We start from the raw sequence: 24,546 nt of genomic DNA on the forward strand, positions 1-24,546 counted from the left end.
GATAAGGGCGACTAACGCATCCCCCGCTCCCGCAGGCAGCGCCGGGCAGCGCCGAGAGCCGCGCCGGGTCCGCCGTGCCCCGGGAGCCCCGGCTGCAGGCAGAGAGGGGGTCCCCGCCGCCGTGCTCTCGCCTTCCTTCTCCTCCTCCTCTTCCTCCTCCTCCTCCTCCTCCTCTCGCAGGAGCAGAAGGGAGGAGAGCGGTGCCGGGGAAAAGTTGGGGGCAGCGGCTGCGGCGGGGGGCGGGGGACTGTGCCCCGGCGCTGCCGCCCGCCGCCCCCCTGAACACCCCCATTTCCCCCGCGGCCACTCGCCCCGCACCTCCCAGCCCCCAAACTTCGTTCCCAAGGAGGATGCTGCGCGGCGGAGCCCCCCTGGCCGCGCTGCTGCTGGCGGCGCTCAGCCTGGCCCGCGGGGAGCCCCCGGCGGTGCCGGGCTGCGGGATGGAGGCTCCGAGCCGCCGCGCCGCGCCCCCGCATCACCCGCACGGGCTGTACCCGCACGGGCCCGCCGCGCACGGCGCGCTCGGAGCCGCATCCCCGCGGGGCCGGAGACCGCGGGGAGCCAGGGCAGGAGGAGGAGAAGAGCCGGAGGGCCGGGGCCGGAGCCGGGGGGAGAGGCGGCGGGGCCGGGAGCCGCAGGTGCCGGACCCTCCCCGGGAGCGGCCGCTGCCCGCCCTGTACTTCTCGGGCGGCCGGGAGCAGCTGGCGGCGCGGGCGGAGGCGCTGCCCGCGGTCCCGCGGGAGGAGTTCACCCTGGAGCTGTGGGTGAAGGCGGAGGGCGGACAGAACAACCCGGCCATCATCGCAGGTAAAGCCCGGCAGGGAGGGATGGGGACCCGGCACCCCCCGACCCTCCGCAAACATCCGCACGGGGCGCTCCCCGGCTGCCCCGCTCCGGCAGGTGACACCCCGCGCCCACACCCGTGCTGTCAGCACCGCGGGCGTGGAATATTCCTCCTTCCCTTGAGACCAAACCCTAAACCATCCCCTCCCCTCTGTTCCCACCCGCCCCGTCCTCCCAGCCCGCCCCCCTTCCCCCATCCCCCCCATCCCGCCCCGACTCCGTCTGGATTTTCCGTCTCCCCTCGCCAGGAGCTGGAATGTCCCTGTGGGTGACACGCTCGCCCCGATTCTCCGCCCTTGCCCGCAGCCCACCAGCCAGTGCCCCCTGCTCGGGGCTCCGGGCACACGGAGCGTTCCGGGGCTCCCCGGGGCGGTGGCCGCACGGTGGCAGCCAAGCCGCGCTCACCGCCCCGTCCCCGCCCGGGCTGCGGCGCCGAGCGCCCGGCGGGGCCACTACGGGACAGGGGGCAGCTCCAGGAGCTTGTTCTACCCAAAACTGACCCCTCAAGAGCTTGCTGAGAAACCGCCAAGGGATGAGGAGCATCTGAGGGAGCTGGGGGGGCTCAGCCTGGGGAAAAGGAGGCTCAGGGGGGACCGTGTTGCTTTCCACAACTACCTGAGAGGAGGGTGTAGTGGTTGTCTGTCTCTTCTCCTGAGTAACAAGTGGTGGGACAAGAGGAAATTACCTTGAATGCTGCCAAGAGACTTTTATACTGAATAGTAAGAAAAATTTCTTCTCTGAAAGAGTTGTCATGCACTGGAACAGGCTGCCCAGGGAAGTGGTGGAATCACCATCCCTGGAATTGTTAACAAATGTATAGATGTGGTGCTTAGGGACATGGTTTGTTTGGGCTTGGCAGTGCTGGGTTAACCGTTGGAGTTGACCTTAAAGGTTTTTTTCCAACCTTAACGATCCTGTGATGGAGAAGCTGAGGAGACAGAGAAGACTGGCACACAGGCACAGAGCGGGACAGATGCCACCTCCTGCAGTGGTGCCTCATTCAGCTGTGCCAGGATGGGTGTTTGTGTCTGGGTACAAGCTCGGCAGGGCAGTGCAGGGATGCTAGGAAGGGCTGGGAACAGATGGCAGTGCCACAATGTCTGGGGTCCCCACAGTGCAGGCTCCTGTGCTGCCCCAGCCAAGCTGACTGGGGAATCCTTCTCTATCCTAACTCTCCCTTGATTTGTGATCATCCCACTGAACCTCCCTCTGCTTTGCCTGGTCCCTTTCACTGATTTATCTCCTCAGTTATAGGACAATAACCACACCTGTGCTGTGCAAGAGGTAGGAGAGACGAGCTGGAGTGTGTGGCAGAGGGGAAAAACAGCTGTGTACAAGGAAACTACCAAACTCCCTAGCATCCACCTCACTGTCTGCCTTGCCTTCAGCATCCTGGATGCTCCCCTGCTGGCAGGCAGCACCTTGGGATTCATGGAGCACAATTCCCAGTTATCACAGCAGCAGCCCAGCTGTTTGCATCTGGAGGTCTGGCCTGCAGGTGCTGGGGTTTGAATTTCCCAGCTAACCAGCGGAGTTTTTTTATTACTATTTTTTCTTCTTTATTTTTTAATTTCCTTCTGGAGGGTGGGACAGCCGTCAGTGCTGAAAGCACCACCCGTGAGCGCTGGCATTCACTCCAGTAATGTCCCCCAGGTTCCCTGCTCCAGGGCTTGAGTCAGCCCCAGGCACCTCCGTCTGTCTGAGTCACTGCTCACTCCCCACTGGCTCCCTGCACTGGGGACCAAAGGGCCTGGGTGTGGGTGGCCAAAGTGGGCCAGCCCAGTGCTGCTGGCATTTTGTGTGAGCAGGTGCATTTTGTGTGACAGAAGCAGCTGCCAGCCCTCAGCAGGTGCTGATTCTGCTTCTGATCTGCTGCTCCTGCTCTGCTGAAAGAGAGGCCACTAAGCATGGGGTCATCCAGAGGTGTGGAGGAGCTGGAGATGCTCCAAGTGTCCATGTGTGAGGGAAGGCAGGAGGAAAGCAGGACAGAGCTGAGCTCTCCCAGCATCAGTACCTGGGAAGTAAGGGCAGGCTAAGCAGCTCTGATCATGGAAAGCAAGCTGTCCTGTCAGCTGGTGTGGCTGCTGCTTGGATTGAAGGCTCAGGAGTCGCTGGTTTCATTTTTCCCTAGATGCCACATTTTGTCTCAAGACCACCCTGAATTGTAGTGGGATGGAATATAAGAAAGTAAAGGTAGTATAGAAAGTAATCTTACCCCTAAGGAATTTCAGCTGGGTCAATTATCAAAGATTAGGAACAGGCCTGACTTTAACAGGCCACAGCTGTGACCAATGAGAAGAAGAGTGCTGTAAAAGAGTGGGGTGGGTGGGTGAGAAGGGATCTGGAGTCAGTGGCTGCTTTGGGAAGAAGAAAGAGGCAGTGCTCTGAGGAGCTGCCCATGAGAAACACCAAGGAGGTATGGAACTTTTGTGATAAGGAGACAGCAGTATGGAACCCCTGCAAGAAGATGACACTGGATGGGGTTGTTCATGGTTCTTAGTCACTCCTCCATGAGGGGATTTCTGCTGGGGTATAACCTGCAACAGCAACTCTTAGGGAAGGAAACTGGTTCTTCTTCCCTGCCCTACTCATTTTGGGCAGCAGATGGGAGTCCTTTCATGTGATGCTGTTTCCTTTTCCACCTTTTTTGTCTCTCTTCCATCTATGCCTGCTCTACTTCTGGTGAACCCCAAGGAATTTCCCTTTGTGCCAGGCTGAGGTTTGTTTTTACTCAGCTTGTAGGCAATGTTGTTGGGTCAGATCCTTCACCAGAGACCATCCAAAACATCTGCTGTGTCGAAATCCAGATGTTCTCTTTGGGTTCCTGAGCTGGTTCCCACTGCATACCCTGAGGGGTGACTGTAACTAGAGGCTCCTGGCCTTTGTCAGACCCTCTGGAGCTTTTGCAGCCAATTTCCCCCAGTATTTGGGTCTCAAAGTGTGGCTGAAAGCTCTTCCTTGTGCTGCAAAACCCCTGGCCCCAGTGGGAGAGGATGCTTGCAGTCTGGTCCTTACAAAGGGGCACACTTGATCTCTTTGTGGGCTTTTTCTCCACTACCTTCCTCTTCGCATTTTTTTGCACTGTTACCACCAACTCTTGCTTCACAGCCCAGAGGCAATTCCCCTAAGGCACAGGTGCACAGCCTAAACCAGGCTAGAGCTCCCCTTTCCTGCCTGAGGGATCAGAGGCAGAGTTGTACTGAGAGCTGCTGAGGAGATACCTCACACTTCTACAAACAGCTTTCCCTTCTGGTGGGTTGCCTCAGGACAAAATGCCAAGCTCCTTGGCAGACTCTGGGGTCTTCAAACTGCTCCCCTGATGATTTCTCATGAAGGCCCTTGAGAGATGTCAGGACCTGGTGCTAGATCTTTTTTGTTACACTATTCTGCAGTGGTTGCCAGCTGCGGGACGTGCTGTTCTGCCTGCAGAACCTTCACTGCTGCTGATGTGGAGATGTCATCCCTGGCCATGTCTAGGATGCACCAGCTGCTGATTTACTGATTTTCCTCCCCTACTGTAGAGCTGGCCTTGGCTTTACTTACATCCCTTTGTGCACTTTGATGAAGCCCTTATACCTGGACTCACTTAAGTTTCTTTTGTCCAGCATTGAACTCATCAGGCAGTGCCAGGCATGGCTTGGCTCCAGCACGGGTTTGTGAGGATGATAGCTTACACTCACCCCAGGGGCTGTTCCACCCCTGATGTTGTTCTTCCCATTTTTGTCTTGGGGTTTAATCAAATTTGGGGCACTCTGAATCATTCCAAGGTGAACTGCATGAGTTTTTCCAAGAGAGAAGGTACCAAGCCCTGTTCCCTTAACCCCAGTGAGGACCAAAAGATAGCTTTTGATTGTGCATGTCTCAGCACATTTCAGCCCAAAAGTACTCTCCAGCTTTGCCTTCTTGCTTCTGCAAGGCTCCTTTGCTGGCCTCCTGCTTTTTGGCTTCTCCTGGTCTTTGTGCCTCCCTTTCACAATCCACCAGAAAACAGGAGTTGGCCCAAGCCCATCCGCCCACGGAGGCTTTGTGCGTGGCTGCCTTTGTAGTGAGCAGGGACAGGGATCCCTGCCCAGGGTGGTGACGGTCCTGGGATGGTTTAGAGGCCACCACCCAGCTCGCCCTTGGTGAAAGTGATGGATGGAGGGGAGGCATGCTGCTTCCTGGGGTGCAGCAGGGCTTGGTGTGGCCTTTGCCAGCCGTGTTCATATGGGGGAAATGTGGGGTCATGGTAACCTGGCTCCAGACACATTGCCTGGGTGAGAGCCAGGAGATCCTGCTCCTCCTGGAGCTCCTTCTGTTCTACACCTCTGCTTCTCTCTACTGCCTCTTCACAATTCTGGCAGCAGGTGGGGCATCCCCAGGCACAGGCAAGACAGTGGCACAGGCAGGAGTGCTTTGTTTTGGACCACGAGATCCTGATGCCATGAGGATGGGCAGGCAGTGTATGGGATGGGAATGGCACAGTGAGGGGTAGGAAAAGCAGGATGGAGGATAAGGAATACCTCAGCAAAAACATAAAAAGTGTCTCTGTGCATGGCAGCGGGTTTTGACAGCATTGGGACGCTTTGTTGGGGTGATGAATGGGAGAACAGGGTGCCCCCAGAAGACACCACTGCTCAAAGAATGACTTCAAGCTCATTCACCTCAGCCAATGACCTGCATGAACATCCTGGCTGTGGTGGTTTAGAAGCCCAGAGGCATTTATTTCAAGCAGCAGGTCCCTTTATCCTTGCCAGTGTTTAAGTGCCTTACGGCCACTGATTCCCAATGGCATTCCGTGCCTGCAAGCCTCTGGTTCTTTGCTGTGGGCACTCAGCAGTCTGGGGGAAAGTCAGCACAGCTCCAGGTCTTGCCCAGCTTAAAACAGGTTTGCAGCATGTTGGGCACAGAGGGAGAAGCTATTCCTGGGAGCGGATTTGTGTTCAGGTGACCTTAGGGGCTGAGGAGTGCACTCGCCAGGCTGGAGGCAGCACAGCCCTCTCCTGCCAGCACTGGATGCATGACTGGGAGGGAAACTGGAGCATAAACCAGAGCTGTAAATCTGTCTGGAAGCTGTTGGGGAAGCAGTCCCTGGAGGAGCCTGTATTGCTTTGGGTTGCTGTGCTCTAATTCTTAAAAGCTTTGGCTCACAGATAAAAAGCTTAGCCTTTAATCCCATCCCGCCAGAGCACTCCTACAGAGAGCAACTCAGAAACACCTCGCTCTTCAGCCTCTCCTCCCATCCACACTCTTCCTCCCCTCTCCATCCTACCTCTCTGGCTCTGCCATTCTCCGTGCCTGCTCCACCTACTCATCCAAATGATTTGGAATGGGGGCTGGGGTGTCACCACGGCAGAGCACCCCCTGCCCAGCCTCTGCCCACCTTCATTTACCTGCTGCCGAGGACTCCAGGGAGCAGTGGTGATGCTCTTTGGTCCTTACCAGCTCTCCTCTCTCTCTCTCCATCCCTGTCCCCGGCCTGCTGCAGGTGTCTTCAACAACTGCTCGCACTCAGCCAGCGACAAGGGCTGGGCGCTGGGCATCCGCGGCCTGCAGCTCGGCGGCAAGAAGGACGCCCGCTTCTTCTTCTCGCTCCGCACGGACCGGGCAGCCAGAGCCACCGAGGTGACCTCGCACCACCGCTACCGCCCTGAGGCATGGACACACCTGGCCGCCAGCTACGATGGGCGGTGGATGGCCCTGTACGTGGATGGGGTGCGGGTGGGCCGCTCGGGCGGGCAGCAGGGCCCGCTGCACAGCGCCTTCATGTCCTCCTGCCACACGCTGCTGCTGGGCGGGGACGCCTGGGGCACCAGCCACACCTTCCGCGGACACCTGGCCGGGCTGGCCCTGTGGCGTGGTGCCCTGTCCCAATCCCACCTCCAGCGTTCCTTCCTAGAGGAGGTGCCTGGGCAGACGGCAGGGCTGGCTCTGGCCTCTGGCTTTGCCAGCCCGGAGGAATGCTGGACGCCTTTTCGGGAGGGTGCCTTCCCGCAGCAGTGGGTGCTGCTGGCCCCGCCAGCCCCCATCCTGCGGCCGCTGGGCCCCCCGGCCTGCGGGCAGACCGCCTGCGATAACGTGGAGCTGGTGTCCCACTACAACCAGCACTGGCCGCTGCGCAGCTGGAAGGTGGCGCGGTACCGTGTGGTGAACCTGGCCGAGGACGACGGCGGGCGGCCCACGGTCAGCTGGGAGCAGATCTGGCGGCAGCACCGCGCTCTGAGCGAAGCTTTCCGGCCCTACAACATCTCCTGGCAGCTCAGCTTGCTGGAGGTGCACAACTCCTCCCTGCGCCGCCGTGCCGTGCTGCTGGGCTGCGAGCCCAGCAAGGTGGGCAACGAGCGCTGCGACCCCGAGTGCGAGCACCCCCTCACGGGCTACGACGGCGGCGACTGCCGGAGGCCCGGCCGCTGCTTCTCCTGGAAGCGCCGCGACGGCGTCTGCCACATGGAGTGCAACAACATGCTGGACGACTTCGATGACGGCGACTGCTGCGACCCAAGGGCCACCGACGTGGCCAGGACCTGCTTCGACCCGGACTCGCCTCAGCGGTAGGCGCGGGGCTGTGGGGGTGGTACATGAAGGGAGGGGATGCGCCCTCTCCCCAACGCTGCTCTGCGCCTGGGTGTTGCTTCCGACCAGCGGCTTTGGGAAGGCAGAGGGGCGTTTTCCCATGGGATGGGTGTGTTTGCCATCAAAAGAAGTAAATCCTGCGGTGTGAGATGGCACCCTTCTGTGAGTGTTTTTGCCCCCCAGGGACACTCCAGCCCCCTCGCCCAGGGGGATTCCCAGTGCAGAGCTGCCAGCTTCTGGTTATGTGTCAGTGGAAATGTAGGCAGAGCAGTCCCTGCAAAGGATATTGCTTACCCTGATCCCTGGCAAGGCATGTAGTTGAAGAATTGCTGCCTTTTCCCACCTGCCTTGGATGTGTCTCAAGTCTGATTTCTTAATTTGTGTCCAAATACCTTTTTGTGATTGCTGGAGTGGGGAGGAGGCAAGCCAGCAGTGCTAGATGTGAGGTGCAGGATTTGGAAAGGTGTGGGTGGGTGTGCATAAGCCTTCCTGAATCTTGCTCCAGGGAGTGATGCCCACAAGGAGATTCCCTTGGTTGGAGGAGGTTGTGTGCCTTTACTGTGTGCTGCAGGTGCAAAACACCTTGAAAACCCACATGGACTAAAACCCATGGAGCATCAACATGCTGTGTTAGGGGACCCTTGCTCTCCCAGGGGAGAGATGGAGAGGAAGATCCATTCACATGATGGGAGACCAGGAATAGTGTCCTGGGTGCAGTCGGTGACTTGCACCCTCCTGCTCTCCTTACTGGAGCCATGAGGTGTCAACAGCCCTGTTGATGGCTTCCAGCCCTCAGGGCTCTGCTGAATGTACTTTCTGTATGGAGATGGGGAAGAGGAAAAAAAAGTCATGGCTTTACCTTTTTTTTTCGTTTTATTTAAAGCCGTTTCTGTCTCAGTGTCAGAGTAAACTCATTCCCTGCTGTTGGTGACAGGCAGAGGTGCCCACCAGAGCAGGAGCGGTGCAGCACAGATGGCAGCAGCTGTCAAGAAAAGTCGCAAGGGAGGGTTTTAGGGACACATCTGCCCTTTGATCTTCTTTCTCCTTCACTTTTCTTTCCCTGGGCTGTGGGAGCAGATAGGCTGTGAGCCGTGAATCCCTTTTTCCCAAGTCTGCGTCTTCTCTCTGTTCCTTCCCAGGCAGGGCACAGAGGGAGGAGGGAAGCAGGCGTCTGTGTTTGGGCAGTGGTGATAGAGAGGAGCAGCACTTTCCCTCCTCCCTTCCTGAGTCCTTCTCACCCATCCTTAAGTTGCCTGAGAAAACCCAGGAGGAGGATGGGGAGCCTTTCTTCCAGTGACACGGAGAGGCATTACACCGTGTCCCTGCCCAAGCAGCCCTCCCCAGATGTTTTCCCACCTCTGGAAGTCTCTTTGGTGACAGCCACCATTGCCACCCTGTGACCACCTGTCCCCTTGTTTCCCATGCTGTGAGCCAGCATGGAAGTGCTTTCCTGATCATGGAGCAGATGAAAAGCCTCCACAACAACTCTCCACTTGTGGTGGCCATCAGAACCCAGCACCACTTGGCCTTGGTTTTGGCAGGGCAAAGGCTCTGTCCTTGCCTCTGTGTGCAGTTAGAGAAATGTTTTCGTCCTCAGACAAGAAGGGCTCCACCTTAAATTGAAAAAGGCCAAATTTTTGCTGGTATGAATCAGGGCTTCCATTTGTCAGGATTTTCCCCTGAAAGTTGGGAAACAAAACAAAACAGAACAGAAAAACCCCTTGCTTCTGTGGGAAAGGAATGGGAAAATGGGAACACTAGGGAAATAACAAATCTTTTGCAATTTTCTTTCCGCAGACCTCATTGGTCTGCGCAGAGAACAAGAATGATTGATTGTAGGCTAAACTCAGAAAAATGAAATCCAGTGTGCCTGGCATTTGGGAAATGAGGGGGCACGGGTTGGATACTGCTGCCACTGAGGTCTTCTGAGCTGCTTTTGGCTGGCTCCTTCAGAGATCACAGGAAAAAGGAGTCATTGAATGGTTTGGGTGGGAAGGACTTTTAAGTGCACCCAGTTCCACCCCTCCTGTGATGGTCAGGGACACCTTTCACTAGACCGGGTTGCTCAAAGTCCCATCCAGTCTGGTGATGCTGGTGGACATCCACCCTCCCTGTGCCCATCCCTACTGAGGATGGTTTCTGGGGAAGAATAAATCTATTTGTGGGAATACTGCTGGGAAAATGGTAGTGTGTATTTGGGGAAAAGTGAGGTGAACTTGTGCTTGCCAAAGAGCGTGGCCAGGATTGTGGTGCTCCCCCAAAATTGGTGGGTGAACCCCAAGACACAGAAGCAGGGGGGCTTTGTTCAGGCAGAGCTGAGTGGTGCTGTGTTTGCTGTAAGGAATTGTACTTAAACGAGCAGGGCAGCTGGAGAACTTACAGAAGGATTTTTAGGGTGGAAGCCAAAACAGAAGAAATAACGTGAAATAAAATGTAACAAACTGCAGAAAGGCAGCACAATAGGAGCCAGGTGCTTTGATGCAAAGAGCAGCTTTGGGTGTGTAACTGAAGGAGAGCAAGCTGGCTGCTGCTCACCCAGATGTCTCTGCTTCCTCATACCTGTGCCAGAGCCCAGGAGAGAGCTGTGGCTTTGGGACAATCAGGAGAGAGGGAACCCCCCCAGTGGAGGTGATCTCTGCATCTCCTTGCAGGTCTAGATGGCAGCACCAAAAATCTTAAGATCTTTTTTCATGGGTTAAATCATCTCTACTTCATGTCAAGGCTTTCTCAAAGAGTGATTTGGATGTGAAAGTTTCTTAGTACAGCCAAAAATAATTGAATTGAGACAGTCAGAGCGAGATGCTGGGCAATTTCTTACTAGCACTGTAGACAGATTCAATGTATTTTGGTGAAGGGTCTCAACACTCTGTCTTGTCCTTCACAATTGTAAGCACTCGAGCAGAAACTTTTCCCATTTTAACACATTTCTGATTTAAAATTCCCTCCTCAGTTGCAGCTTAGAGAGAGGTAAATTAGAGGAAAAAGCTGAGGAACAGTGGTGGCTTCAGTGCTTCTTAGCTGGTGAACATCTCATTATAATTCCAGGGCTACAGCTGGTGCCAGCTTATACCCTCACCCAGGGGAGGGAAATGAGATTTGGAAAGAAGGATTATTAATTTTTTTTTTTTTTTACAAGGGTATGTAGTGACAGGACAAGGAAGAATGGGTTTAAGCTGGAGGAGTCAGGTTTGGATTAGATAACTGGAGGAAATTTTTCCCTGGGAGGGTGGTGAGGCCTTGGCACAGGTTGCCCAGAGAAGCTGTGGCTGCCCTGTCCCTGGCAGTGTTCAAGGCCAGGTTGGATGGACCTGGGATACTGGAAAGTGTCCCTGCCTTTGGAAGGGCAGGAATGAGTTGATCTCGATTGAAGTGTTGCAATGAGTTGATCCTTAAGGTCCTTTCCAACCCACACCATGCCAGGGTTCTGTGACAGCTCTGGTGGGAATGGAGCCAGCTGTGGCTGAGGCAGAAGCTGAGATAAGAGCTGATGCTGAAATAGTGTCAGTGGGCACTGGAACACAGTGCTGAGTCCCTCCTGCACCTGCTCTGGCAGGGCATGGAACCAGAAAAGCCCTGCTGAGCTGGGAGACAGCTGGGCCACCACCCGCGGGTGAAACCCACCAGTGGGACCGTGCATTTGTGGCTGGAGGGAGACTTAAAGCTCAGGTGGAGAGCTGTGTGTAGACATCCCTGCAAGGCAGCCCAACAGCAGACATGGGAAGCAAGTCACACACTTCCCATTCACCCCTGCTCCACCTTGTGAGGAACAAGGGGACAGGCAACATCAGGAGAGTTACTGACTATCATCCTTCACCCTTCACATGACTTCAAGTGTTTTCCAGGAGTTGCTGGCAGTCCAGTGTCTGGGTCTGGAGTGAAATTTGCCTTAATTTTCAGCAGGCTCCCATCCTCTTGCAGAGCTTGAGTGCTGCTGTAATTGGTGCTCTTGGAAGGAAAGCAGCAATAGCTCATTAGCAGCAATTAACACTCAGCGAGGGTCCCCCTCGGGCATTTAGTCAATGAGAATCTGGTGTGTGACACAGTTAATGTGAAAAGAAAAACCGGAGGGGAGTCTGGAGAGCAAAGTGGGTAAGGGCAGAGCTGCTGGGCCTTTCATCTCGCTGCCCAGAGTAATGGCAGAAATAACCTAAATGACAAAAGGAGGTGAAAAATGATGAGGTGTCTCCAGGCTTGGTGGCCTCTGCTGGGATGACCAAAGCTGTGATGTTAAAATGTACCTGATTAACTGGACACTTGATGGGCTTTAACATAAGCTTAGCTGGCCTCCCTCCTAAGGGACTGGTGCTTAATTGGGTTAAGGCTGCTTGGGAGCCTCCTGCAGTTTAAGCCTTGCCTTCAAAAGCTGATCTAGATTAACCTCCCTAAAAGTCTCTGGTGGACAACCACAAGAAAGAAGGAATCACTCCGAGGTATCCTGGGGCATCTGAGCCTTGTCGGGAGATGTTCAGCTGAATGTCGCTGGACCTGAGAGCATAAAGGGTGTCAAACTGAGAGCAGGTGAGGCAATGAGCTATCTTGGAGGCAGAGCTGAACTGCCTAGGCCTTAATCCCAACCCCAGATGGTAAAACAGCATTCCAATTAGCTGCTCCCTTCCCCTTCTTCTTCCCCTGCTACAGGAAACCTTAGTAGGTCTTCCTTACTGTGAAAGAGGGCAGGAATGCACAAAGTTACTGCAAAAGCTTTGCATACAACCTCAGGCCACTGATGCTGTTGCAGAGAACAGATTCAACTGTGTGGCAGTACCAGTCCTTGGTTTTTCTGGGTTTGGATTGAAGGCACTTGAGACAGTAATTCATGTTTGGACTCAAGTGTTTATTATTAGTTATCAGTAAAACAGTCTCACTACTGTGAGTTCTGCAGCTTTTCATTAGAAGGCACAAAATGGCCAACAATCTCTTGTTACAAGGTCTTTCAAGACTGAACTATCCAATTAAGAGCTGACACCTAGATTATTTTCCCTTTTAACCCAATAACTGATCCCAAAGAGCTGCAATGGGGACTTCTCGACCCCATTACAAAATGCCACCCAAACCCATGGAGAAGAAGGAAGAAGAAGCACGAAGAAGAAACCCAGGACAACACCCTGTGCCCTCCATCTAGCTTCTATCCACAACATACTAAAAACCCCAAACCTAAATTTCTCACCAAGTGATACACCTACACTACTCTCTATAATCTATTTTACACTTTTGTGGGTTCTAGTCTATCTTGAAGTCTGGGAAACTTTCTCCATGAATGAGGGTCAAAGTCAGTGCTCCCCTGGGGGTCAGGGCACCCCAGAGCAGACAGAGAAATATTCCTGGTGCCCTGGGTTTCCACTCAGCTGGAGATGGTGTCTGCTGCTTGTGGTTGATTGTTTGAAGGGTGGATTGGAGAGGGTGTTTTCAGTGATTTTTCACTGCCTGAAAGTGGCAGAGACTGTATTGGTCCCATGAGGAATGCATGGCAAGGAGGTTCTCTGCTCAGAACCTGAGCTCTGGCTGCTTTTGAGCTCCCTCTGGCACCTCTTGGAGTCCTACTGGCATGTGCCCAAATATTGTCCTGCTGTATCCAAAAAACCTCAACTGCTGGGCTTGGGGCTTTAAAGTGCTTTGGAAGCACCAAAAGTGGCAGTGATGGGTTCACTGGCTTCTGAGCTTGCTGCTTCTAGTCTCTAATACACTTGCTGGGACTGTGGGGGTGCAGTAGTAAACAGGACTTTTTGCTGCAGCCTGATGGTTTGTTGGTGAATGCTTTAAAGTTTTGTGACTGCTTGGATTTGAGCTTATTGGAAAACTTCTCCTTTCCTTGTAGGAAAGTCCCTTCTCTCTGAGCTTTCCTATGGATTAACAGTTTTAAAACCTAGCAAAAATAGGAGGGAATGTTTTTGGTAGAGCCCATTATATCAGGTGGGCAGGATGTCTCCCAAGTCACTTACTTGTGATGGGGTTTGGATGGCACATCCACATGTGAGTGCCTCAGCCTACCCAGAGCCCTGGCTTGGGGGTGAAGACCCCAGATTTGCTTTTGACCTTCTCAAAATGTTGGGTAGTATGGAGATAGATATTCTCTGATTGGAGAATATCTGGCATGTTACTACTGCTTAGTTGCAGGAGCCCAGCATTGGGATTTTGCTGCCAAGAGAGAGGATTTGGGATGGTAAGAAACTGTGTTGCTGTGGCAGAGGAGGGGGTGGTGGTGGCTCCAGCAGGGAGACCCCCTCTAAGGGAGGCACACCAGGGTCTGACTCAGCCCATCCAACAGCTGGAGGGCAGTCAGAAATTAAGAAAATGAGCAGAAATTAAAATTCCTTATTTCCAGAGGGAAATAACAAAGTACTAAGGTGCTGCCATCCAAGGGCCTGTGCAGGCTCTCAGGAGCACTTTCCAAAGGCAGAGTGCTCCATGTGATGCCCTCTGGTGGGGCCAGAGCTCTGTTGTTACCCTGTGGGGCTGGAAGAGCAGCATGAGAGTCTAGAGGTGTTTAGCCACAAGGGGAGGTTCCCAGTCCCATCTTGATGCGCACAAATCTTCCCTGCTTTTTTTTGGGGGGTGCTAAATCAGGAAATAAAATCACAGTAATGCACTTCTTTTCTTGCCAAGGTAGGAAGCTTGGGGTTAATTCCCAACAAGCCTCTGTGGGAGGATGAGTCTCACTCACTCCCCAGCCTTCCTGTGAGCATGGAGCTGCCAGGCAGCGAGTTCCTGGAGGAACCTGCTCGGTTCCCCCGGGGGTGACCACATCTCTGTGGGAGAGGGAGAACATGATCTGCGTGTGAGCGAGGGCACAGACCCCTGCCCCGTGGCTGTGGGCAGCCCGGGTGCTTTTGGGGAAAACATCTGTCCCAGATGTGAGCTATTGTTCTCGCAAACCCCGCCGACTCGGGGGCTCACTCGAGGGGGGCCGATTGTGTTGGGATGGCAATTGTGAAGGAACAGCGTGTGTCCCACAGCTGGGAGGGGTCACTCTTTGTTAGGTCTCCCCAGGGCTCCTCCTCATCCTGCTGTACCCTCGCCTGTGGGTGGGGGACACCAGCGAGGCCCTGGCCAGGCCCGTGAGACCCCAGGAGCCAGGGTGGCAGGAGCTTGGCAGCCATGGGCAGGACCCCCGGCGGCTGGCGCTGACAGGGGCTCTGGGATGATTCCATCTGCCTCAGGCTGGCAGCCTCAGCCAAAGCCAGGGGAGTCATACTGCTCTTAGTATAACACAGTGCTCTTAGCTTGCCTTGGCCCAGACACCACTGTTATTTAGGAAATCAAATTGCCCCTTTCCAGAGGGCAGTGGGGTGAGAGGGAGTGAGTCCAGCACCACCCAAACCAACTGAGATGGTGTGAAGCACAGGACTTGCTTTGGAAGCTTGAAGATGGATGAGGATGCTGAATGTTTGTGACTGTTGCCTCACAAGGGCTGTGCTAGGGATGAGAGGCAGCCTTGGTTTCTTTTTTTTTTGCTGTTAATGTATGATTGTTAAACTACAGAATTTCCCCAACAAATTATCTCATGTCCTTTTTATATCTGTGAGGAAGGCATTTTTAGAATACTGGCTTGTGCACTTTGTGCTCTGGCTGGGACGCTCAATTGCCTGGATCTAAAAAAAAGTTGGAGGCTTGGGATTTGGTTTTACCCTAAAAAAAAATAGGCATATAAAAAGCAAGTTGGAAATGCTTGGCTTGAACAGATTTCTTTTCCTCTGTCTCAATCCCTTTCCCTACCAATATCATGGTTATAAGTTTTTGCCCTTCAGTGAGAAGTTTAGGGTGAATGTAGCAAAGTTTTGGATCTTTTGGGAAGACTAGACATTACCATCATGGTGAAGAGTGCATGAGGAGGGGCTTATTGACCACAGGGCTGTGTGGTTCCCCTTGAGCAGTTAGCTTAATGCCCTGGGAGCATCATCCTTGCTCAGCAAATTGATCTGCTGCCTGCCTGTTACAGCGTCCTTATCCTGCCAGTGCCCAGGAATCTGAACACAAGTGACAGGCCAGGCACTGGAAGGGTGGCACCCTGATCTTCTGCCACCCTTTTATTGCCTATGCTGCCTTGCTGGTGGATGGGGATGCCCATTGCAGCTGGCTGCAGGCTTGTCTGGCACCAGCAGAAATCCTTTCCCAACCTTGCAGTGTTTGTGGTGCCTTTTCTGCTGCCCTGTTTGTCAGTTTGAGGCTGGATGAGGAAGGGAGACTGATTTTTTTGTTTTTTGGTTTTTTTTTTCCCCTCCTTGTCACTTTGGCTGTTTCTGGAGATGGCCTCAAGCTCAGGGTTCTGCCTTCTGCATGCATGCAGAAACCAGTTTGTGGTCTGGCCCCTCTTTGTCAGCCATGCCTTCTGTCAGGGGGTGACCAAGCTGCCTCCTGATACACCTCAGTCACCTATGTTCAAAAACCATAAGGCCTCCCTAAGCCAGGAACATTATTTGTTTTAGGCAAAAAGTTAGATAACTGATTTACAGATCTGTTCTTGTAGCTTAGGTGGGACAAGGCTGATCTGTGCAACCTTAGGCAAAAAGGACCTGTAAAACTTTGTCCTGGCTTGGGGTCTTTTTTCTCATTTTGCTTTGAAACAAACAATCCAGACAGAAAGGGAACCATCCCTGACTTTGTTTGGCTTGGAACAGGCTCTAGAATAACTTGCCACTGTTGAGTTCTGCCTCCCAAAACCACACAGGGCTGCAAACATATTTCTCCATTTCCCCTGCTGCTTCTTGCTTGCCCTCTCTCCCACACACAGTGTAACTCCAGCCAGCATTGGCCTTGCCAAAGGAAGGTGAGTGCTCACCCTGTGCTGTGGATAGCAAGTCTCTCCCAAGCTTTTGGTGGGTGCTGGAGCTGGGATGCTGCCTCAGCTGGGCTTTGGAGGGCAAGGCTGGACCCCTCTCCTTCCCTGAGCTGCTGCTTCATTGCCTTTCTCCCAGGCAGAACTCTTTTTCATCCCCTCCATGGTTCCAAACTGGATCTTTAACTCATTCTTTTGAATTTTTTTTACTAACTCCCAGCCACTACAGCTCTTTCCATGTTTTCAAGGATGATGTCTCAGAGAAGCTGTGGCTGCCCCATCCCTGGAAATGTTTAAGGCCTGGCTAGACAGGGCTTGGAGCAATCTGGTCTAATGGAAAGTGTCCCTGCCAATGGCAGAGGGGTGGAATGAGATGGTCTTCCGGGTCATTTCCAACCTAAACCAACCCATGGTACTTGAACATGGAAGTGGCAGAGGCATTACTGGGGTGGAAGCAGGTGGGGAGCTGTGGTGTTTGTCTCCTTTGCTTATTCCAGTGATGAGGACAACAGAAGAAGCAACAGTCTGTGGCTCTGAACTCTCAAAGGGCTGCGTCACTGTATTTTGGAAGGGGAAGGTTAGAGGGATCAGGAGAACAGATGTCCCTTTGAAATTTGGGAATTTTCAAGTCCATGGGGTGTTTTTCTGCTTTATTCTAAGGGATCTTGCCATGACCCTCACCCAACCCTGCTGTATTGCACACCTGTCCTTGGATCTCCTCTTTGTGGTCGCTCAACCCACATTTTGGTTTCGAAGATGTAAAAATCTTGGGCCTCTGTTTTTCTGCAGCTTCACAAAAAAGGCAGCCAGGAAGGAGCTGCTCCAGTGGTGAGAAAAATGGGGAATAACTGCAGCCTTGTGCTTAGTAGACCTTGGAGGGCTTTTGGGAGTGATAACCCTTAATACATGCCCTAGTTGCAGCAGGGGGGCTTCAGTCAGTGGAATGAATATCAGAGTTTAGTCTGTTCATTGCTTCTTAGCAATTAGTGCATTCCTTTGGAGTTCGCTCCTGTTGATGTCTTTGATATGTGTCAATCCCAGACAAACCAAGATTTCTGCCTGGCAATTTCCCTGAAGGATTGTCAGCTGGGAGCCTGTAGGTTGAGTTTAAACCCAAGAGTCTGAGGCACACATGTCTTTTGAGCTCCCAAGGAGTTGTCCTGTGAGCAATGGGTGCATCATCCGTGAGAGACGGTCCGTGTATGCTCCGCTCCCACCGTGGAAGCATCTGGGAGCCCGGCTGTTCTGAGAGCTCTGCATCATTGCCTGGTCTAATGAAAGACATCCCCAGACCCTCCTGGGGCTCAGATGGGCCATGTGCTTTAGGATGATCTCAGCCATGAGGAAATGGTGAGCCTCTCCGAGGAAGAGATGGCCGTGATTCACTCGGATAGAAATAGAAAAGCCAAGCACGCAAATGGAGACTCCCTATTGACCAGGTTCCTGCCATTTAAATGGGTTTTTACTACCTATTCCAGTATTCATTTGAAAATCACACACATTTACTCATACACACTACAATCAGATTGTTTTTAAGCCATTAAGGCCCATTGGGTCAATAACCAGCATTTTCAAAAATCTATTAAATTCCCATTTCCGTGGAAATAGAGCTTTTACAATTGATCATGGCTACTGACTCCCATTAAAATAAACCCTAAATGCTATCAACTCCCCCAAGATGTAGAGCACTAAAAGACAGTTTGCCAGGCCAAATTTATCCCAGGGGAAAGTTGATGGCCCATTATGCTTAAGCAACATGAGAATTGTCATATAAGTCAGGAAGTTTATGGGACTTGCGTGGATTTGTCTTCCCTGAGGGGTGAAAAGGAAGGTTCATGGGTTGAATCACTAGTGCTAACACAAGCTCAAAGCCAGACTCCTGTAGGAGATTTTTGGGATCATTTAGCCTATTTTGAATTAAATTTCAAGTGTGTGTAGAGTTTGGTTGTTTGGCAGAAACAAATGATGCTTTAGGGTGGAAGTGCTGTAAGAAGTGCTAAATCTGTGGACCAGTTCTTGGTGGCACAGGGTTTCCTATGTTGCCTAAGTCTGCACAGCAGGGGTGCTCCAGCCCTTTGATCACCTCTGTGGCCTCCTCTGGGCTCACCCTGACAGGTCCACATTTTCCTTATCTTGATAGCCCCAAATGCTGCTCTGGACCACTGCCAGTGGGGTCTCACAAGAGCAGAGCAGAGGGGAACGGGCAGTGGTTTCCAGGACATGCACCAAGGTTGGGGGAAGAGCAGTGCAGAAGGAAGGGGTCCCACATCTTGGCTTGGCAGAGGAGCATGGGGAGCTTTGTGCTGCAGCTGTCCTTTCAGATTAGGGCTTTGCAGCTTGCCATCTCTGGCAGCAGCAGCAGCTCTCGGGCCGCAGGCTCGCCGCCGGCGTCAGCCCGAAGCTGCTGTGCCCCTTGCAGGAGAGGTCAGGCAGTCCCTGCAGAGCCAGAGGCCAAGCTTCCCTTGTTTGTCTCCCTTCATGCCTCCTTCAATCAGCTTCACTCTGCTCCCTCCCACAGCCCTGGATTTCTCTGCTGTGTATGCCTGATCCAGCACTCCTTCCTGCTGCTGTCTCCCCAAGATCTCTCTTGTTGGGGATGATGTCTGTGCTATGGAGCCATGTCTTGATGCTTCCATGAGGCCACTCATGGAAAAGGCACCTCTTCCCCTCCAACAGTGTGGTGTTGTTGGATGGTATTTGTGCTGGGAGTGGAGGAGGCAATGGAGTGAATTGGTCCTTTCCTCCCTGGGACAGTTTAATTTGAGGCAGGTGGAGAGGAGCATGTGGGTTCCTGTTCCTGGATGAAGTGTAGACAGCTATCCCTAGAACCAGTGTTGTGGCACTTTCTCTTACAGTGGGTTCTGTGTCAGGCAGCAGGACCTCTTGGGGTTATTGGTGGTTGGCCTTGGTGCTTTTTGCAGTGCAGGACTGACTCCTTCAGGAGCTCAGGAGAGGATGACTACAGGTCTATCAAATAGCCACAAGCAACTTGAACAAAATGCTGTCTGAGTCCCAGTGGGTATGTCTCAAAAACCTTATGCTAGGGCTGGTGGTAGCTCAGTACCATCTGGGAAGCCTACACAGACACATGGAGATGTGCTGGGGCTCCCAGCACAGCCATCCCCAGAGGCCCTTGGACAGGCTGTGGTGCCCATTATGTGCATGGCAGCAAGCAGCTGAGTGAGGCAGTGAGCCAGCCCTGCCCTCGGGGTGCAAATATCACAAACCCAGTGTTTTTCTGTGATCCAAGCATTTGATGCACATGTGCACCCCGTTGGCACTGGTGTCCTGAGGGTGCCCACTATGGTGTGAGAGCACAGCTGGGGGTTAACCTCTCCTGAGGCTTATTCTCATGGATTCAGCACTCATCCTCAGTTCAGACCCTAAAACATGAGTACCAACATGCAACCAGCCTTAAAATTGATCTCTGCCCTCTTGCCCTGCATGTAAGCTGTCAACAGAAGTATAACAAGATCCAGAGAGGAAAGCAGCATGTGGCAGAAAAGCGAAGTCTCTGGGCAGGCTGATAGGGAGGAATTAACACAGCTTTCCTCTAAAGCCAGGTGTCCTGCTCTGATGCCAGAGGCAAAAACAACTCCTTGAGGCCTGACTGTGGCTTTGCTCTGTGTTAAGGAGAACTTTGAATGTATGGAAGTCAGCTGTGATGATTGTGGAAGTCCTGTCAAATGCCTCTGAGTCAAGATCAGAGGGGCTGTCTCCAAGGGATGTATTACAGTAGGGATCTGCTATTGACCTCCAAACCAAGATGATAAGGCCAGCAAAGCAATATTTGAGTAATTTAAGCTCTGAGTCATCAGAACTTTGTTCTTCTGGGTGACTTCAATTACTCAGATATCTGTTGGTAGAATGATACAGCAGCTCACAGGTCATCCATAAGTTTCCTGGAATGTGTAGAGGACTGCTCCTCACACAAGTGTTGGATGTGCCAGCCAGAAGTGAGGCACTGCTGGACTTGCTACTCACAAACCAATCATACCTGGCTTGTAATAGCTTGGCTAGTGGTAGTCTTGCCTGCAGTGATCACAATACCGTGGATTTTGGATTCTGCTGCAGTGCTGGTGGTTAGTGCTAAGACAAAAGTTTGAGATTTTTGAAGAGTAAATTGCAGCTGGCTCAAAGCTCAGTTGGGAGGGATTCACTTCCATGCAGGCTAAAGGAGTGAGTGCTGGGAGTTTTCAAGAGCACTCTCCTAGAACCACAAAAACAGTTCATCCCCTTTAAAGGTAAGATAACCAGGTGGGAACAGGACTTTAGAGAGAGGACAACCCAATGAAACAAGTGTTTCATTGTGGTCCTTGTTCACCCTCTCAGGCATCTCTGCAAGTACCCTATCAGCTGTTTTCCAGTCCTTCTGGATCCAAGGTGGCATTTCCCCTGCACATATATTACATCCACTGAGTTTTAGCTATGAATATTTATATTTCTGCACTCTTCCCTTTTGCTTTTTGCCCCTCTCTATATTCCTACATCCCACACTTTTTGAGTTGGGACTTGCCACCTCCCCAGTGGTCTGTTGTCCACCTAGTCCCACTGACACTTGACACTTCAGTCCCCATCCAACTGCTGCCACCTTTAATATTTTTTTGTCTTTATCTTGAGCTCTGCTCCACTACCATGTAGTTAAACTTGGAATAAAGGTGGGGACCATACTGTAATTTTGTCCAGGCATACATCTCAATTACACAGAGCTTCAGCTCCTCAGCAGATCTGCTTCTTCCTTTTTTTGCCCTTATTTCTAAAAGGATCTTTAACTCTTTGTTTTCACTGGAGTCAGCTTAATTTCAGGGAGTTCCATTTCCCTGACAGCTATGATGCAGCAGTGTCTGCTGGTCAGTCCTGGATTTCAGTTCTTCTTTCAAGACCTGTGTTCATCTCTTCATTTAAGTTGATCTGAATCCACTCATTACAAGTTAAGGCCAAGTATTCTTTCTCTCATCTGCTCTTTCATAATTTGTGCACTGCTTACCAAAACCAGGTCTAAAATAGCATTGCCTTTGGCTGATTCAGTGATGATTTAGTGAACAGCCTTTTAGCCAACACTTCCAGGAATATCTGGGCCATGCCATTGTTAGCAGCACTTATTTTTCAGCCTATCTCAGGGCAAAATGCCCTGCAGGCTTTCTGGTCTAACACTAATGTTAATGTATTTCTTTCCCAAATCTGACCTCAAGAAGTTGTGTGCTGCCCTCTGATGTAACAGAGCTGTGTGCTAGCGATCTGCAGCCCTCTAGCTCCCTGTCCCCTGTAAATCTCTCGTGGAAGGGTCACAGCCTTGAACTACAATGTGTCTTTTTGATCCCATCTGCAGCTTTTGCCAGTGCAGCTCTCTGACCCTTCAGCATCTGCTACTGCTTCAGTCCCATGCTCACACGTGGAGATGGAGAGTTATCTCTGAATGCAGCAGGAGTGGCTCATACAGAAGGGAGCCTCCTGATCCTGAAGGATCCTGTTTTGCCCTCTCACCATCTTTGGCATCTTGATACTCAGCCACCCATGCAAAACTTAAACTGTCCTGCCAGTGATGGCTGCTCTTCTACTTGTGCTGCCAGTGCCTCAGAGGTGGATTTTTCCAGGCATGTCCAAGAACTGTGTGATATCCTCATCCCTTGTGGACTCAAATGCTCTTTGGCTGGAGTCCAGCACCCAGTGAAGTTGATGAAAGGCTCCTGAGCACTACAGAGGGTATTATTCCAGCAGTGTTGTGCTTCCTGTGATCCCAGGGGAATGTCTGGCTCTTTCTCAGCCCTCCCTTCCCATCTTGCATGTGTTTTGTATCTGGCTGTGTTACCAAAGCCTGTCCAGATGAGAGTCATTTGGATGTTACTGCCTTGTCAAGTTGTCATGATGCTGGCAGAGAATGTTTGTGGCGTACCAGCAGCGTGCTGGACTGGAGTCAGAGCTCCCAGACATGGTCATGGAGATGCAAATAGTCTCAGTAAGTACAGAAGGACTCAAAAACACAGCATCCCCCCAGCTGTGTTAATAATGCCAGAACTTTTGGGGCAGGTAAAAGTGTGCCTCACCCAGAGTGTGAGGCAGCTGCAGTTGTAAGAATGACCATCAGCCTTGTCTGGAAGCAGAGCAGGTAACTCATCTGGGCTCATCCTCTGTTCCAGGGTCACACTGTGTTTGTGCTGTGGTGGTGGGCTTTGTCTGCCTGTGGCAGGCAGGAAGGGAGGCAGGGCTGAGGTGTGACGAGAACAGGGGTGAGGGTTGCCAGATTCTAGCAAGGAAGATTCATTTATGCAAGCAGAGAGCCCAGGTGTGGAGCCCCACCTATTCAGACCCCCTGCTGAAGATTCACCTTGAAGGAGGAGTCCTTTAGTGGGCCAAAATGGAAGATACCCACTTTGGCTCACCATCTGGAGGAGCATCTCCCTTCACAGATGAATTTAGAGAGTCTGCTCTCCCAAAATGTTCACACCGTTTGGATCAGGACCTGTCTTCATGGACTGAGCTCTGGTTCAGAGACAAGGTTGCTGTGTTTGTCATTAACCCTTTGCAGCCTTGGAGAAATGTTTTACCCACATGCTCAAAATGTATTGGCAGACTGGTGCTCATTGCTGGGAAGTCTGAGGGATTCCTCATTTGTCAAGCAGAGGTTTGGGGGAAAAGGGAGCCTCTCTGCTTGCAGGAAGTAGGAAGAGGAATTTCCTTGCAGTGGTTGAAAAACATGAAAGCAGAGCCAGGAATCCCCTGTGACTTCTTCAGGCTGTATGGTTAGTTGCCGCTGGCTGGGTCTCAAGTATTTTCCAGTTGTCCATGGAGGGCACTTGGACAGCTTCCACCCAACCCCACTCCCACATCCCCTCTGAAAGGTCTACAGGGAAAAGACTCCTATTTTTGAATTGCAGTGGAATTCCTGTGGCATTACATGCTGCACCCTTTGCAGTACCCAGAGAATTTAGTTTGATTCATGGTACTGCAGGGGGTATGTGCTGGCCTTGCTTTTCATGTGGAGGTGCCATCTTTTGTGTCTTGCTCATCATGGCCACTGTGGCCCCCAGGCTTCCTGTTATGGTGTAATTGTCACTAAAAAGTGCCACTCTTGCCCCTCTTCTCCCACATTAGGCTTGTTTGACAGCTTGACTGTGTTTTCTGCTGCCCCATGGATTAGCAGATCCTCTCATCTCTTCCACTTGCCCACCAGCGATGGTCCTGTTGTTGCTCCCAGAGATTTGTGCTGGAAAAGCTGCAACAGCTCTGTCTCTTCTGGGTATATCAAGTCTTCTCTTTTGACCAAGCCAGCTCAGAGCCTGACTTACAACCAGGTTAGGAAGGTGTTGTCTCCCCTGTGGTCAGGACAAAAGTTTCCAAGGAAAAGCATGAGAAAAGAATGTGACTTCTCCAGGGAGGTCTGGGATCATGGGTGGGGTGTGATTTTTCAACTGTTCAGAAAGCAAGCTTTTGTTCTTTAGACTTTAATAAGGTAAGGTCTAGTGCAGTAAGAGTTTACCATGCAAATCTACTGTCATTTGATGATTTTCCCCCCTTGATAGGAAGGGGTGACACAGGGAAGATGGAGCAGGATGCCAAGAAGACAATTGTCAGGAAGCAATGGACACAATTTGGAATGTAAGAAATTTGGATTAGACTTTAGAAATTATTTTTAACTTGAGGATGCTTGAACACTAGAATAAGTTGCCCAGAAGGTTTGGGAAACCTCTGTCCTTGAGGCTGTTCAGGCCCCAGATGACCTTGAACAATGCAATCTAATTAGACCTGTTTTTGAACAAGGGTCAGAATGGCCTGTGGAGATCCTCTCTATCTGCAGTGGAGTCTCTGAATCTGCTGTTCTGTGGTGACAGTCACTAAAGCTGCTCCATCTTCTTTTCCTTTTTCCAGCAGCAAGAAGCACCACAGGATGACAGCCCCTAGTTATGTCCCATGCAAGTAAAACAGGATACAGTGTGGTGCCTTAGTGTCAGGTCATCAAACAGTGCCATTCAGCAGAACTTTGAGCCAATATCACCTGTTGTAAGGGAATCCACCATATCTGGGCTCACCCCTTCAAATACCATCATTTTGGATGGTGTTCATTCCCATTCTCATGTCTAATAATGTCATTCTGTGCCCTCCCACCCCTGATTCCTCTCTACTGTTGCACATACTCTTCTTGCAAGCTTTGCTCTTCCAGGGCTGCAAGTGCTCCCCCAGCTCCAGGTGGTATCACCACACAGCTGGTTGCTCTTGGATGCCCTTGAAAAAAACATTGACTTTGAATCTGGCAAACCTGATGTCCCATCTCTATCTCTTCTGTCCTCTACCCTGTTCTTTGGGGTTGGTTTGTGTTTTGCTTCTCAGCTGACAGCTGTACCTTCACGTATCCTTCTGTCCTTCCTTTGTGCTTCCATGTT

General features: G+C 52.0%; 1 protein-coding gene across 1 annotated transcript in view; it reads left to right on the forward strand.

Moving 5' to 3' along the window:
* Positions 1–350: 350 nt before the first annotated feature.
* PAPPA2 (pappalysin 2) overlaps positions 351–24,546 on the forward strand; it is an 88,409-nt gene continuing 64,213 nt past the window's right edge. The window contains exons 1-2 of the mRNA XM_066555821.1: positions 351–807; positions 6,311–7,373. Coding sequence (XP_066411918.1) covers positions 351–807; positions 6,311–7,373 — 1,520 coding nt within the window. The remainder of the gene's footprint in view (positions 808–6,310; positions 7,374–24,546) is intronic.

Source organism: Molothrus aeneus, chromosome 9, assembly GCF_037042795.1.
Source record: "Molothrus aeneus isolate 106 chromosome 9, BPBGC_Maene_1.0, whole genome shotgun sequence".
Taxonomy (NCBI): Eukaryota; Metazoa; Chordata; class Aves; order Passeriformes; family Icteridae; genus Molothrus; species Molothrus aeneus.